The following is a 16,819-nucleotide window of genomic DNA, read 5'->3' as shown; positions in this document are numbered from 1 at the left end:
GAATTTCCTTGCTGTCCTTTCATTTTCCTCATATAAAACAACAAGGAAACACACTTTAAGAAAGAATACAAACATCGTTGTCAAGCTAGAACTACAATAAAAATAATTTTCCAAATGAAAATAACCATTCTTTTATAAAAGTTCCTTCCACACAAACAATATGTCTGTGGTTCTTTCATTTAATGGTGTTTATTAGCTACTTAACACTACATGCACAAGTGTTACTTGATTTGCATGAGAAAACACAATGAAATTGCTGCCAGAGAAGAATCGTACAGGAAAACCAGATATAAAGGTGAACAAAGGGTTGCAGTCAATTCATTCTTTGAGAGCCTACACACACTACACCGTATCTACTTCCATTTGATTTCACGGAGGTGTAACTGAGAGTAGATTTTGGTTTAAGCTGCCAGGAGCAGACAGGTAAGATGAATGAAATCTCAGTAATTAATTATCTACCTTCCTTCTAAGGAAGATGGGTACATACAGATAAAATTAGCCAGGTTCATATAAATGTACTCTAAGGAACATTCAGCATTAGCACAGTAATGGATTGGGTGACCTAGTAAGGGTTTTTCCATTCCTGACTTCTGAAAATGAGAAAAAATTGCTGATAAACAGACCATGAATAACCCCCAAAAGTCCCTGGCAACACACTAGATACGAGTGAGAGAGAAAACATATTATCTTGGCTTTTCTCTTTCAGGGTCTTTTTTTTTTTTGGCAGTAACAACTGGCAAAGAGTGAGTCCAAATTATTGCTTACAGCACACAGAGAGCACACACTCAGTTCAGATAGCAAAATCGTTAACTAAATGAAGCAAGGAAACCTTCAAGGCTGGACAGAAAAGACAAAGACAGACACAGGGGGTATATGTGGGAGTGGAAGGAAAAGATTCAAAATATAAGGAAGGACATTGCAGTGTTGGGAGGTTTGACAGCTCATTAAAAAACAATTGAGTTGATTTCTTGGGGGGGTTGTTTGAAGTTTAAAGTCACAAAGTTCACAGAACTCCCTCACTCACACACATTCATCTTTTTCTTCCAAATCACCAGTTTCAATCCTAATGTCCCTGTACCACATTCCACCCCATTCCTTAATGAGAAATAAGATTCAAGCAAGTCAAGTAGCTATTCTCTTGCAGGCATTTTAGATGAAAAGACGCTGGAGAAAAGATATGTTTGAGAGAAGTGACGAGTCTGCCAATCCACGTGAGGAAGCTTGGGCTCATAAAATGAACTGCTGTAGGTATACAGAACAAATGGGATTACCAAGTTTAACATTTCAGAAGAGGGGAGGAGAATAAAAGTAGAGAGTCAAACCTCAGGACCCGAAAGGACTTCAAAGCAAAGTCACAACACGCTGACCGTATTTGTGAGAAGTTCGAACTTCACATAAAGAAAGAGGAGAGTGGAAGGATTAAAAGATTGATAGAGTCACAGAAGACAAGAAAGACTATCTTAACAGAAACTTTTTTTCCCCTCCCTAAGTTCCCATCACTGACTTCAAAATTCTGGCAACAGCAGCAATTCCAGAACAAACTGAAATTGCAGAGTTAGTGTAACAGAATGTTAATGTAGGTTTTATCTAAAAGTTTTAAACAGCAAACATAGGTAAAACTTTTTGCTTGACCACCAGCCAACTTTCCCATATTAAAGGAGAATATTTTCCTGGTTGATAAACAATGCTTAAATCATCATGTAAACTGAGAGATGATAAAAATATAAAGCAGACTGAGACAGCAACCAATCATTAATATACATGGCAAAACTTGTTAGAGGTGAAAGCAATCATCAGAAGCTACATTGAGAGGGAAAAATTAGATACACAAACCCTTGGGGATATTGTGCAGAATGAAAAAATAGGAGTAAATGGGAAATAATAAGACTGACATGAAAAGTAGAAGTAAACGTATGCCAAAATGTAGAAAAATGAATGATCTTTCAATACTCTGATGAAACTGCTCCAAGATAAATCTTGAGACACAGTCTGTGTCTGAAGATTCTACCACTCACCCACTTGATCCTCAGTAATATATTATTCTAGGCTCTTTGCAAAAGTAAAAATGAAGTAAAGACGTGTTCCATCCATCCTTTTGCTCTGCATCTGATGGAACTACAGAACTTTTACATTATCGTCATTTGCTTGAAAAGTCAGGTCAATCAGGGAGATTTTTACATTTTCACCTACAGTAGCTGGGATTGTGGAAGGCTAGTCCTGGAATTTTGAATCCCATGAAGAGAAACAACCTTTGCTACTAATGGCATCATTGTACCTTCTAAAGGATTTAATTAATATTTCCACTTCACAAAAAAGGGGCTGCCAATCAAAATACAAGATTATTTTTCAGTTTTGAGATGGTCCTGTAGTATTAAAAGGAAAATCCCAACCCAAATAACCGGATGGTAAAACTGCAGTTTAAGGACTGAAAAAAGCCTGTAATACCCAGTGACCTGCTGGAGGGTCGCACTCAAAAGAGTTACGCCCAATGGCTCAATGTCCAAGTGGAGACCGGTAATGAGTGGTGTGACATTCCTCAGGGGTCATTGGTATTGGGACTGGTGCTGTTCAACATCTTTGTTGGTGATGTGGACAGTGGGATTGAGTGCACCCTCAGAAAGTTTGCAGATGACACCAAGCTCTTTGGCAAGGTAAGACACGCTGGAGGGGAGGGGTGCCATCCAGAGGGACCCGGACAGGCTGGAGAGGTAGGCCCATGCAAAACTCATCAAGTTCAACAAGGACAAGTCCAAGGTCCTGCACCTGGGTTGGGGCAATCCCAAGCACAAATATAGGCTGGGTGGGGAACAGATTAAGAGCAGCCCTGAAGAGAAGGACTTGGGGGTTGTAGGTGGATGAGAAGCAGAACATGAGCTAGCAATGCATGCTCGCAGCCCAGAAAGCCAACAGTATCCTGTTCTGCATCAAAAGAAGCATGGCCAGCAGGTCTAGGGAAGTGATTCTCTGCCACTACTCCACTCTGGTGAGACCCCACCTGGAGTACTGCATCCACCTCTGAGGCCTGGAACATAAGAAGGACATGGACCTCTTGGAGCGGGTCCAAAGGAGGGCCTTGAAGATGATCAGAGGGCTGGAGCACCTCTCCTATGAAGACACACACCAAGACAGTTGGGGTTGTTCAGCCTGGAGAAGAGAAGTCTCCAGGGAGACTTCATAGCAGCTTTCCAGTATTGAAGGGTGCCTACAAGGAAGCTGGAGAGGAACTTTTCACAAGGGCATGTAGTGATAGGACAAGGGGGAATGGCTTCAAACTGGAAGAGGGTAGATTTAGATTAGATACTAGGAAGAAATATTTCACTGTGAGGGTGGTGAGGCTCTTGAACAAATTGCCCGGGGAAGCCGCATCCCTGGAAGTGTTCAAGGCCAGGCTGGATGGGGCTTTGAGCAACTTGGTCTAGTGGGAGGTGTTCCTGCCCGTGGCAGGGGGGTTGGAACTAGATGATCTTTCAGGTCCCTTCCAACCTAAACCATCCTATGATTCTATGAATCAAACCTCTTCAGAGATCCCTATTCTGAGATAGTATTACTTTGTTTCTTAAAGTTTCCACGGTGCTGTATTATTATGTCTGTCTTCTTCACAGTTAGCCATTCCTCCAGAGACCAGGTACTGTGAAAAGTTTTTTTTTCACTCCTCACCTGTAACACACCACCATTTAATTTAATGTTAATAAGCACTCCGTTGTAGTGAGGCCACAAATCTGCTTCCTTTGCTGACTGAACAGTGCAAGGCTGATAAGACTTACCTACATCTCACTGGGCACTCTGCTTTTCATCACTCATGACTCACCTTATGCTGTGCAAGCTGCATCTTTATTTTGTCAGGGTCATTTGCAATTTCAAGATCTGAGTCCAAAGATTTCTCTGACTCTTCTAGCCATTCCATAAGTTTGTGCCAGGCTTCATGGAACTGCAAGAAAGTCAGATTTGCATGGACTTAAAAATTCACTGATCATAAAATAGTCTGAAAACGTTAAATCCCAACTAATTCTCTACAGGCCAAACAAGAACTCTACAGACTTCAAAAAGATTTGGTGTGCTTTCTCTGCCCGGTCTCTCAAACAGGGACTAGCCCAATCATGTGCCCATTGGACTTAGCCCCCCTTCTCCCACATGAATTAGCAACCTTTTACGTACATGATCTTCAAACATAGTATGCCTCTTTCAAAGACATATTGGTAACTTCCGTTGATGTGTTGGTCATTTAGATTTCAGTAATGAATAGCAAATACAGCAAGAATGGGGCTTAGCCATTGTCTATATAAGACAGCGGTAAATCACTGGGGAGAACTCCCGTCTGCATGACTGCTCAAGATTTTCCCTGGGACACTCATAAATGCTCTCATTATATCAAATGCTATCTTAACAGGCAAGGAACAGATCCTTGATCTTCCTTCCTCTCTCAATAAAGAGTGCTTCAGGGAAGGAAGCAGGGAAAGACCAACGATTCAACCAGCTCTCACAAAGCAGCTTCCCTTTGGGATTAAATTTTTCTAAGGTGGTTGATTCTCTTTCTGTATGTCTCTTGAAAATTCTTTTTGCCTGAGCTGCTTATACATTAAAGTACAAGGAACCAGTTCAGAAACGTCTCAAGGCTCCTGGACCCTGTTTTTCAGGGCTGTGGATCAGGTCTTGACACCAGTACCCTTCAGGACCCCTTCCCTGCTCTGCATAGATAGTTGTTGTCCTAAATTAACAACTTAGTGTATTCAGCTCTGCTGTGTGTGTGAATGCACAAGAGAAACTGCTGGAAATAAATAACATTTGATTGGCTTATGGGTTAATTTATTGCTCAGAGAAGTTCTTACTCTATGAGCCGAGTAGCAGTAGCAGTGAACATGGGAATGTGGTTTGGCTGTGAACAAGACTAAATCTCCAATGGTCGTGTTCACTTGAATAAAAGGAAGCTAAAACTTCCTATGGACATTTAAGCAGATTACATTCCTCTCACAAATTTTGCGTTTTATCATTTATGTTCCTCAACGAGGGAAACACGAATCTAAGGAAAAAAACATGAATGCTCCCTGGTGAGGAAAGCTGTGTAAAAAAACTCTCCAGGTTTTTAAGGAAATAAATGGAGACATCTTACCACACAGCAGACACTGGTCTAGTAACTAACATACAGGACTGAGGAAGTGATGAGTCTTAATCAGGGTACAATGTAAACCCAAGAAGAAAATACTAAGGAATACTCCCACAGATTAGTGAAAGGCATTCATCACATTCTTTAAAATATAAGGGGTTGATTGTGAAACTTCTTTTTGAGGACAGATGGCACTAATACACATCTGGAAGCCATACTGTAACTTTCTTCTTTCAGACTATCCTGTATTGCAGACAGAAGTCACTGCTTGGGTTGAAAATGATGCTTTCACCTCTCAAATGAAGTGCTTTATGATTGAATCACAGAAATTGCTCCACTAACTCAACAGTGTCTGTTACACTAAACCCAGACTTACTTGAAAGTGCTTTAAAGCACCATATTCTTCAAGAGCCTGGATGTAATTACAGCTAAGTTCAAAGAGTTGTACAACAGCTGTTGTTCGATTACCTGTTTGGCTCTTTTCCTTGCATCATCCAAAGCTCTTCCCCTTTCAACTAAGCGTTGAACTACTTTTTCCCATCGACTCTGTACACTAATCAGCAGATTCTTAATAAGGACAACATCCTGTTTCTGGCTGAAATATTTCAAATGGGTTCCAGTTTTGTCCAGCTCTATGATCTGGTCTCGATGAGAATTCACTTCTGTGGCAAAAACCTTGGAAAAAAGGGAGAAAATTATTCTGAATACTACATTGCTCAAGCACTGGGTAAACGCTAAAAAACCCAGTCTGATAAAGAATGATGTAGCGAGAAAGACTATAAAATGCAATTTTAAAACAAATTAAATGTTTCTCTCAGTGCCAGTGTTACAGGGTTCATTTGGACATTGTTAAAGTATCTCCACAGAGTGGGAGAAAAACATTACACATCTGTTTCTTTACATACCTTGTGTTCATCAATTTGAAACAAGACAGTGTCCAAGATAAGACTTGGCCGAGAAGCTGCAGTTAGAGTTTGCTCAGCCTGAGTAAGCCAATTGATGAAATCTTGAAGTGAGTTGTGGAACTCCATTGCTAAATTGAGGGCTTCTTCCAGTTTGGTCTGTAAAGATACGTCATACTTTAATAGCAGTTGATATTGTGCAGGGGCTTCAGCCAAGTAAACCATTTTGGTTCAGCATTTTGGAGTACACCATTTTAGTTTAGCATTTTAAAATGTACTTCCAACTCAAAGTTTCAGAGTTTTAAAATGACAGCCTACATTTCAGCATATTAAGAGAAGAGTAGCAGTAAAATTATGTATGATAGATTAGTAGAAACTACAGCACCAAGTATCAAGATAAAATTTTCTACATTAGAACATTACATCTTCTACTACTTAATCCTAATAGGACATATGAATTTATCAATTTCAATACAAAACCAGTGGAGTCGCAGAAATCTAAGGTGGCAGTGCAGTTGGAAGAACCTCAAAGAGGTCATCTAATATATTCTCTTGCACTGAACAAAGAACAAATTTGCCTAAACCACTTCTTTTTAATAAAGTCCAATTGTCATCTTGCTTGCCTGAACCAAGACTAATATGGGGTACAGAATTTTTGTTCATCATGAGAGAGTAGTCAGAGATCTTCAAACGATCGCGCTGCTGGCCTAGGTGACAACTCCAACCTTACAGCTGCCTGCAAGAAGGTGCTCATGCTGGGTATTAGCTGGACATTCTTACATTATACAGTTACCTTAAGAGACACCAGCATTCTTACTTTAAAATATAAGTTGTTAGTTAAATATTTGTGCTTTATACATATCAGGGCTGTACAGAGAGTTCCTCTGTTTGTAATTATTGATATTTTTCATTGTTTGACTGAGGTAGAACAAGTGGACTACACTTCGTGAAGGAATGAAAGCAAAATGAAATTAATAAGAAGAAAACGTATGTTGCATATCAGTGAAATCATTGATCTATGTTAGAACAGAAGGTAGTCACTTGAAGTAAGTGGCAGAAGGCCAAGTGTTTAGCAATTTTAAGAAAAAAAATGGATAAAAGCTAGGAAAATTAATGCAGCGATTCTGTACTTGGAAGGATATAAACTTGAATGATCAAATAATTTTATTCACTCTCTCATGTCTATGATTACTGTAATAAAAACCTGAAAAGCCCTCGTCCTACCAAATGAGCATTATCAGTACCAGTTAACATATTTCTATGGAACAGGCTTGTGCCATTCTCACCCATCTTCTCCCCAGTTATGGATAATCAACTTCTTGAATCCCATTTACTTTCTAAACACACCAATTAATTCTGCATAACTGTGTCTACAATTGATTTTGAATCTAAAAGATCAAGCAAGTACGCATGCATAAAAGCACTGAACATTAACATCCTTAAATACATGATTTACACTTCCATTTTTATGTAAAAACACATACTTTTCTTTCACTGAGCTTTGTTTGTACTGATTCCCATTTTTCTTTTAAGTTATTTATGTCCTGCTCAACGTTTGTTTCAGCAGACTCTGGGCATCTTGCAAGCATCTGCTGGCCTTTCTGCATTAGACACTTATATGTCTCTTCTTTGGCTTCAAAGGCAGCACAAAGTTCCTACATAAAGAAAGCACAAAAAATAAGTCAGGTAGAAATTCAATACTCTTTACAAATGCTAGTATAATATTTATTCCTCCCCCAACATTTAGCCGGTATGATTAGGACTAATGAAGGAAACATATGTAATTAATAAAAAGTCAAACAAGCAAAGAAAGGGCCCGATTCTTCAGGAAATGAGAACTTGTACTGTCTGTCAGATGTTTTCTCTGAGATCCAAAGCTCGGCAAAGAAAGTACTATGCACTTATTGCACAAGATTTGCTACAATTTGGTTGGTTTCAAGTCCATCTGTAGCTGAAACACAAAAAGTGTCAGCGTTATACAGCGCGCTGAAAGCCCAGACCTACCCTATCCACCTTCAAAAGTGGGTGGGACAACTTGGGAGGGCTGCTTTATTGTAAACCATCTCTTTTGGTTTGTCTGTATCTTCCTTCACTCACCAAGCAAGAGCACTGAAGACATTTTGCACATACAAAGAAAGCTGGAAGAATAACTGTAAGAACTGTTTTACCAGCTAACTATTCTACTAATTATTTCCTTTTAACCATGTTAAAGATGAGGTGGCAAGAGCTCCCATGCACCCCTCTGACTCAAAAGGGCATATTCAATATTTGTCACAGATCATCCAAAATGTACCAACGAAGTTGCTGCAAACTCCCAAACAAGGAATGTCTTCCAGGAGATGAGCACTTAAATGGCTTGCAAATAGGAGGAAAAGAATTTTTTCCTCCAGTTCCCAGGACAAGAGCCCAAATCCAACGTTTTCTTTGGGTTAAGAGATACCGTACACAGGGTTGTACCTGATCACAGAGGAGAGCAAAGCAGGAAGCAGGTTCAACTGTGAGCTAAGATTTTAACAGGACAGAAAGCTTCCCTGCTTTCTTTCTGAGGACTATGAAAAGTGGTATCTCCTAGACTGCTTCCTCCTATGCTCCCTACCTCCCTACAATATTTCTGGTTTCCATAACTCCCCAGAGCATCTTATTTTACTGCGACACAAGAAGCCCTCAGCAGTAAACATAGGGAACACAGCACAGGCGAGACATGCACAGCAGGAGTGTCCCCAAACACTGGGGCTGGGCTCAGTCTAAGACAGGGGCTCATCACAGTGGTTAATTCTGCAGTAGTCACACACTTAAGACAGCAGGAGCAATTAAAGTTATTTTAAAGGAGGAACTGAAAAAACGATTGTTTTAAGAAAAGGGGAGGAATGTTCTGAGCAGCACTGGGCTAGTCAAAGAGGCCTCTTCTCAAGCCCCTTCCCTGCTGGTGTCCTGTAATGTCTCTTCCTATCTTTTGTTTTCCTGGAGCTGCCTTAGCTGGAAACACTGCCCAATCTCAACTCCATTTGTGAGCTGATTATGGTTGAGGGGTCTTTTATTCACATCTGTAGAAACAGACCTTGCACTCAAGAAGATGGGTCATAACATTATTTCCAATGAGAAACAAATCAAAATATAGTGCAAAACTTTCTTATCCAGTTTCGCATCACAACTTAACATGGTTTGTATCACTTAGGGGCAAGTTTGCATTTGGAACTTATGATAAATAGTACTCAACAAGTGGCCTCAACATTTCAGAGTATTTACACATAACTGCAGAGACTCTGAGGTTTAACTAAACTGAAATCAAGTCCTATTTTTTAAGGGTAATATACATTAAAGGCTAACCAGTCAATGCCTGCAGTTATATGATGGCCCACAGCACAGTAACAATCTGTTAAAATGTACACATACGGTTAGGAAATGATTGTACATATAGAGTACATATTACTGCCGACATGTTCACATTTGTTCCAACTATAATACTACATTCAGTTTAAAGATTCTTCAATTAATCGATCCAGGAAAAATTTTTTGGTCTTGATCTGACTTTAAATCCAGGATGAAAAATGGAAAAAGCTCCACTGACTCCCATGGAATTGTGATTATTCCTTACTCTCACAGAAAATAAATGAAAAAAAAAAAAAAAAAAAAAGGCGCTCCCCCCCCCCTTTTTTCTTTCTGTTTTTCTAAGACAAAAATAAAAGGATTGGGGGTTCAAAACTGCAAGGTTATTTCTACATTTTGTCCTAGTTTCCTGTCATAACTGGTTTTAAAACTGTAAATTATTTTCCGTCTCAAAAGTAGTTACTGGTAACTTTTGGAGGAAAAAAAAGAAGAAAAGAAAGTGTCCCACATTAGTGGACAAGACCTTTAGCATCATTTCAAAATAAAATCTGATTTTTAAAGCTCTGACAACGCAGTATTCTAATGGAAACTGTGTAAGGCATATTCGAGTTCAAGGACAGTTCAGTAAATATCACACTTATATCTGAGCCAGAAGGACAGGAGTTAGATCACTGGGTTTGGGGTTATATCCTGGCTTAACAGCACAGCCTGATTTTTGTATAAATGGAGCACTATGAACCACCTTCCTCTGAGGTAAGAGATCAAGTTTAAGTGTCTTTGTTTTTTTTGGGTTTTTTGTTTTTTTTTTTTTTTTTTAAGCTCTATGGTTCTTCAGGGTGGAGAAATCCATTGAACATTTCTCAAAAAGAAAGGAAGGGAAGGAAGGGAATAATTCAGGCATCCTGATCATCTTGCCACTTAAAATTAAAGCAGAGTCCCTATATGAGCCAGTAGTCCTTATTACATCTGTGCTAATGATGATTTTAATGTCAGCTTTGTTTAGATAAAGAATAAAGAATCGAGTCTTTTAATTCAAGGTCCAGTTAATGTGGACCGCTTTTAGATTCATCTTCATATCTTAGATAAAGCATAAACGTAGTTATGGGAACCGAAGGGAAAAGAAGAATAGGAGCCACTGAAAAAAATCTGTAAACACTTTCTGTTTTTCTTTATGACAACAAGGATGCAAGAGTTCTTTTATTTCTTTCTCAACACTATTAACGGTTCAGTTTTGGGCATCTCCCAAATGACTACTTTTCCTACAGTGAAAATAACAGTGTTGTTTTGAAGGCTATTAAAATTTTTTAAGATACTGTACAGACATTGTGATATATAGAACATGCTCTATATTTACCATAAACACTCTTGAAAGATAGTTAGTCCTAAAATGCAATTTGCAAAGCATTCTAATACTGATACTTACCATATGGGTATTAAGCTGCTCTCTTGCTGTTTCTGGTAAGCCTCCAACAGGTTTTGATGCCAACAGCTGACGTTCAGTGTCTGTCAGCCATTGCTGCATATCTTCAACTTCACCATGGAAACCTTGGGCCTAAATTATACCATAGAGCTTACTTAAATGTTCTCCATTCTAATACTAGTTCAGATGCAAAAGTATACTGGCAACAGATTTAAGCAGATATTTACAATAATCGAAGGAAATTAAAGGAAAAAAACAACCCAAAATTTAAACTAGCTCAATCTAATCTAAATGATAAAAACAAAAACAAAACCCTTGGAAATCTTGAAAGCAGGCTAAATGAGCAACTGTGAGATCAATGTCTTCCCTGAATAATATACCCATACAGAAGTTTCATCCTTTTAAAATATGTAGGCCAAAAGCAGGAGTCTTGATTCAACACTGTAAAAGACAGTGGCCACCTGTGGAAGATACAGCTGGATTCAAATTTTCTCCACACTCAGGAGTGTCTGCATTATGGTTTTGATTTAGGCCAACTTCTAATACATGTATCTATGTATTTAACGTAAAAAGACACTTTTTCTTAGTTATCTCTTTATTTGATCATTTCCTGTTCACCTGGATCAAGGCACTGTCCAGCTGCTGTTTCCTTTGTTCTGTTTTTTCCAACACGTTTTGCCAGCGCTGATTCAGAAGTTCCAACTTGCTTCGTAAATTACTTGCTTCTTCAACAGCACTTGATTCAATCAGGTCATTTCCTGCTTTCTTAACTGCTTCCACTGTAGACTGATGAGCTAAAACATCATTTTGTAGCACCTACAATTGTAACACAATATGTATGATTGGCCATGTTGATAGGTTATTGAATGAAGGCAACTACAGTGACCGAGCTATTCCTAATCCAGTGACAAGGCAAGTTTAACATCAGCACAGGTATTAGCAATTAAAGCTAATAACTAAGGTCTCTTCAATCAAAAGCAGTAACAGACCATTCTGCCAAAATGCTACATTTTATTTTCATATCTTGGAAAAAATAATATATTCCTTCTGAATACATATATTTCTTTCTGAAATTATGAAAGGGTTTTGGTACTGCTAGTAAAGAATTATTTCTTCACTTTCCGTAATTTACAACATACTTTTCCTTAATAGGATTTTTCTTTGTTATTGAAGATACGGTGTGAAAACAGTTATATATAGCAATGCCAATTGCTTGTGGAACAGTAGTCTAAGAAGAGAGGAGAGAGAGAAATAAGAATACTATGTGCCTGCTGTGCCATACAACAACCTGACTGCCTCAACATCTTTTCATGCATTTCAGGTCTACAACTCGTTTCACGTTATGTCAGGCTACCAGGACACTTCAACTGTGCTAAAAGCTGGGGAATGACTGTAATACTAACACCACAACACCTCCTCCATCTGGTTGAAAACCCGTTATCACCAATCATAGTAAAACCATAAAATGCAAAAAGTACATTTGGGAAACAGATGCTGTTTTCAGAAATATTAAAAACAAACAAACAAACAAACAACAAACAAACAAAAAAGAAGATAATGCTTTAAAATACCAGAAATCAGAAAAAGAGAAGATGCAAAATAGCTGGCAAGGGAATGGTAAACCCCATCTAAGAAATTCAAGTTTATGACTGCTGTCATAAACATAAACATAGGGTCTGGTTCAAAATCACCTCCCTCAAAATGCTAGCATATGGAAAAAATATAAAGCTAAATACAAAGGAACTTTCAAATAAACTATACAGAGCACTTGATGAAATAGCAAGTCACAAGTAGCCCTTGTATATAAAACGTGCATCACATTTGCTTTAATTCTTTTAAGCTAAGCACTGGAAGGTATTCGTTATTTTATTTTGCTAACAGAGCGAAAAAAAGGGATATTCACAGAAGCAGATGCATCTTATCCCTTCCTTCCTACTGAGGCTCACTAAGAACGAGGTCTATTCTTTCCAAAGTTATTCAAGAGATGGATGTTTTTCCAGGCTACCACAGGATGCACTACTGTGTGAACTTTCTAACCTATAAACTCTTGTTTTATGAAAAGGAAGCAGATTCATTCATGTGTTTGCTGAACTCCCTCAGCACTGAAGGTAGGTGAAGTCATAAATGATGTCTGGATGCTTCTTCAGAGCAAAACACTTCCGTTCAATAAGACTATAAAAGGTTCATGAAGTGGAAGCTGGATTTGTAATTTTTTTTTTTTTTTTAAGAGCCTGTTTCTAACAGTAGTCACACATGTTTTATTCTGCTCAACTTCCAACTGACCACACAAAAGACTTCAGAAGCTCCACAGCTGCATTACCACAATGAAAATGCCTTAATTATCCGTGTATTGTCAATTTCAATCAATTCCCTCTAAATCCAAAATGGACTCTGAATACTTTTCAAATCATATGCAGGCCAAAACTTAAATGGCAGATTTAAAGGAAAGGAGAGGATTTATGACATGAGTTTGAAGTCTTCAGGCCCAGAAAGAACATATCATCATGAATAGCATCGAATCACACAAAGAGGTAGAGAAGACCTCTTGCTCATGGGAGATATTCTTGAAAATAAAGGCACAACAGAAGCATTCTTCTACATGCTCCAAAGTCACAATTATCAGTAAAAATACTTTAAAAATAAATAAATAAACCCTACATTGTATGTAACAAAGAAAAAGATGGGGGCATGGATACCCCTAAAGTTTGCTGAGATTTTCAGAGATGCATTCTTTGTGTTAGTTGGACCCAACTGAGATACAATCCTGCAGAATTCAAAACAAGAAATCACTATTTTCTGAGAAGGAAGAAACAAGAATAAAAGATCTGTAGTGGTCACATGCATTTTCTGAGACCTGGCTTAAACAGAACTAATCAAGCGGTTTATTGCTTCAGGGAGAGTACCAGGTTCAGTAACTTCTGAGTTCCCGGGGTCAAATTAAGGTGAATAAAAGTGGAGACTAGAGTGAGCTGCTCTTTTTGGCTAAAACCTATGCCACTTGCATGGCATACGCAAGGAAGGAAGGAATACAGAGGAGTAAAAGGAAAGATATTAGTTATTCCAAGTCTGCATTTCAGCTATAATCTGCATCTTGAAAATCTCTAGAGACTTATTTATCGAGTGCTAAGTTTTACTACAAGTCTCGTCACTAAGATAAACATCAAAAGAACGTTTCAGTTAATATTCATTATAATCACATACATGATGTTTGGCAAGTTCAATTTCAATAGCCTTGGGGTCTCCACCCACGGGTTTCTGTTCATTCAGCAAGTCTTCTGTATGCGTCAGCCACGTCAGTAACTCATCCAGGGCATGCTGGAACTGCCCCAAGGCTAACAAGGCACCTTCCAGCTTGTGCTATAGTAAAAACAAAATTAACAATAAAACGGTTTCACAATGCTATTGAATTGGCTTATATTACCATTAGTCACCATAATCCAGAGCGGAGTCCATCCATAAGATATCATAAAACCCAGGGAAAAACAGTTTTCCAACACAAGCAACTGCCTTATAGTTAGAGCTGAGTTAGCGATTCCACTGTAAAGGCTTACATGCCAGGCTTAAATTCCTAATCTTCGAAGACCCCACATGACCAGAGCAGAGTTAAGTTTGGAGGTTCTCTCATCAGAGATATGACAGTAGTTTTTTATGACTTAAAACAGAATTTCAATATAAATGCAATTTGGTGCATGATCTTTTTAAAACCTTTTCTTTGTCATTAAATGATTCCATTTTGAAAAAAATACACTTCAAAGCACTGCATCTTTAAATCTCTCTTTCACTTTGATAATTTAAGGAAAGAAACTGATATAGTTTAAGATTAAGTTGTGGGTTTTTTTTTTAAAGTGCTCAGTTCAGCAGCTAATATTACTTTTGCACATATAAACATGTTTTCAACTGCTACTTAAGATGTCAAATAATTGAAATAACAATGATTTGACATGGCATTGCTGACAAAGGAAGTGACAAAAAATACTGCTAAGGGTTTAGAAACCATAAAAGCAACTGAATAAATTGTAAAATTCAAATTATATTATATATAGTTCTGTAATTTCCAAACCAAAAGGAATAAATATGTAAATTGATACAAACATTATACATAATAAAAAGCTTTTCTCAAAAATTTAAGTCATGAATAAAGCCCCCACCTTCAAGTTTATTTACCTGTCTATTTACAATTTTTTCTTCTAGGCTGTCCCACATTAGTTTGAGCTCTGAGAGAGGGTCTTGAACAGTGTGCTTGTCACTCTCCTCTGTTACCTTCTTCAGCAGTAGTTCTGCCTGATGGTTCAGTCTTTCCATTTCTATCTGCTGCTGATAAGCTTCTGTCTTAAATTGCTATGGTAAACGGAAGAAGAATACACATAAACCTATCACAAGCAATGACCTTCTTGAATACGGCACAGTACAGCAGCATTTACAATACTAATGCACCACTGTCAACTTTCATAAATTTGGGGAGTTGTATTCTAGGGTCAAAATGCTTGTGAGACACTGACAACCCAGGCAGTCCCAGCTAACTGAAAACATGCAACAATGTCAATATTCTAGCAGATGTTGCTAACTGTGGCCAGAGGATGATAAAGATGCCCAATAGGAAAGTATTCTCCAATGATCTCCCTGGTCTGTAAAAGAGGCAGAATGTATTTTGAGTAACTTCTAGCTCTTGTGGTTGTGATAATACAGTCCTTTAAACTTCAAGTAGGATTGTTTTTCAAAAGATCTGAAAGCAAATTTTCTCTAGTAGAACACCCTCTCTTGTACACACAACTTGGATAGCAGTCTGAATGCAACTCACATAGGTGCGTTCTGAACTATGTAAGATTATGGTTCATTTGAAGTTACATCATAAAATAGACAGATTACACAACCTGCCCACAGACAAAAAAAGTACAAGTGAGCAACAAAACCAAGGACATTCCCTGATCATTATACATCCCTGTTTTTTATACATAGCACAACAGCCTACTGATGTTAGGAGCATACTCAGTCTCAGATCCATACACACAGGTTTCTATGTTAGCCTGAAAGTTTGATTTTCAGCTTACTAATGTACTGGGAATGTTGTGATCTGCGTGAGCATTTATATAAAGCCTGTAATGGCAAAAGTGAAGCTTTGGAGGCATTCTCTCAGAGCTTCAAGGAAGCTGTTTATGATAGAAACCAGAAAATGAAAAAGTCATAGCAAAAGAAACCTGTACAAAATAACCTCACAGCCTTTCAAAGAGAAGGAATGCTATTACAAGTATTTCTTGGCTATCAGAACATATTCACAAAATAAAATGTAGTCTCACCAAAATTCGGAATAGATTTTAAAATGAAACACATTTTCAAATGAAAAGTTTGCAAGGAAATGTTATCTGAAATTTTCATACAGATTCTTTTTTACTAGAAATCGAAAATGAAAATGGCTTTTGACTCTTGAAAGATACATAAAAATACTAAACTACAGAGAAAAAATGCAGACAGTTGAAAATATAAATGAAATAAATTCCTAGTTCATACCTTAAGTTCCTCGGTTTGCTGCTTCACTGTCTCCAGATCTGTTCCAACTGGGGACATAGACGCCAACTTGCTGCCAGCAATGTCTACCCAGTCAAATATTGCCTGAAAATCACAGGATGAAATTGAAGCACGAGCAGAGAAATAGTGTTGTATTTCAAAGTTGTATTAAGTAAAATATCATAATTTTTTTTGTTCTCCAAAGAACAATATTGCTGTGCTCTTTGAAAGAAAACGGCTTTCTTCAGCAGAACCTAGGTTTCTTTGCAATACAAGGGATCAAATATTAACTGAAGTACTCCATGTAATGGTTACGAGGATGTATATGCTGCAAGACTGAACTTCTATTAAGCAGTAATATTCTGCCACTGCTATTCACGCTGACTAGTATTCTACTTCTTGAGTAAAATCAGCAATTTAATGAATACCCTGAAAGGTAAATACAAGACAAACTCTGTTCTGCAGTCCTTTGGAGCAAAGATGGAAGGTGGTAGCTGAATGATAATACACTTTAAATGACGATTACAAACAAACTTCTTTTGAAGGACTTTATCTGTGTAAGGAACA

The 16,819-nt window shown here is 38.0% G+C and overlaps 1 protein-coding gene across 2 annotated transcripts in view; it reads right to left on the bottom strand.

Moving 5' to 3' along the window:
- DST (dystonin) overlaps window positions 1–16,819 on the bottom strand; it is a 313,178-nt gene that overhangs the window by 30,913 nt on the left and 265,446 nt on the right. For both annotated transcript variants that reach the window (XM_082481488.1, XM_082481487.1), the window contains 9 exons: window positions 16,256–16,357; window positions 14,915–15,088; window positions 13,952–14,107; window positions 11,369–11,566; window positions 10,754–10,882; window positions 7,488–7,658; window positions 6,007–6,162; window positions 5,570–5,776; window positions 3,809–3,928 (listed from right to left, as the gene is read on the bottom strand). In XM_082481488.1, coding sequence (XP_082337614.1) covers window positions 3,809–3,928; window positions 5,570–5,776; window positions 6,007–6,162; window positions 7,488–7,658; window positions 10,754–10,882; window positions 11,369–11,566; window positions 13,952–14,107; window positions 14,915–15,088; window positions 16,256–16,357 — 1,413 coding nt within the window. The remainder of the gene's footprint in view (window positions 1–3,808; window positions 3,929–5,569; window positions 5,777–6,006; window positions 6,163–7,487; window positions 7,659–10,753; window positions 10,883–11,368; window positions 11,567–13,951; window positions 14,108–14,914; window positions 15,089–16,255; window positions 16,358–16,819) is intronic.

This window comes from Vanellus vanellus (genome assembly GCF_965231255.1).
Source record: "Vanellus vanellus genome assembly, chromosome: 3".
NCBI classification, from domain to species: Eukaryota; Metazoa; Chordata; class Aves; order Charadriiformes; family Charadriidae; genus Vanellus; species Vanellus vanellus.
The sequence above is the reverse complement of the archived record's forward strand: the minus strand, read 5'-3'. Positions and strand labels throughout refer to the sequence as shown.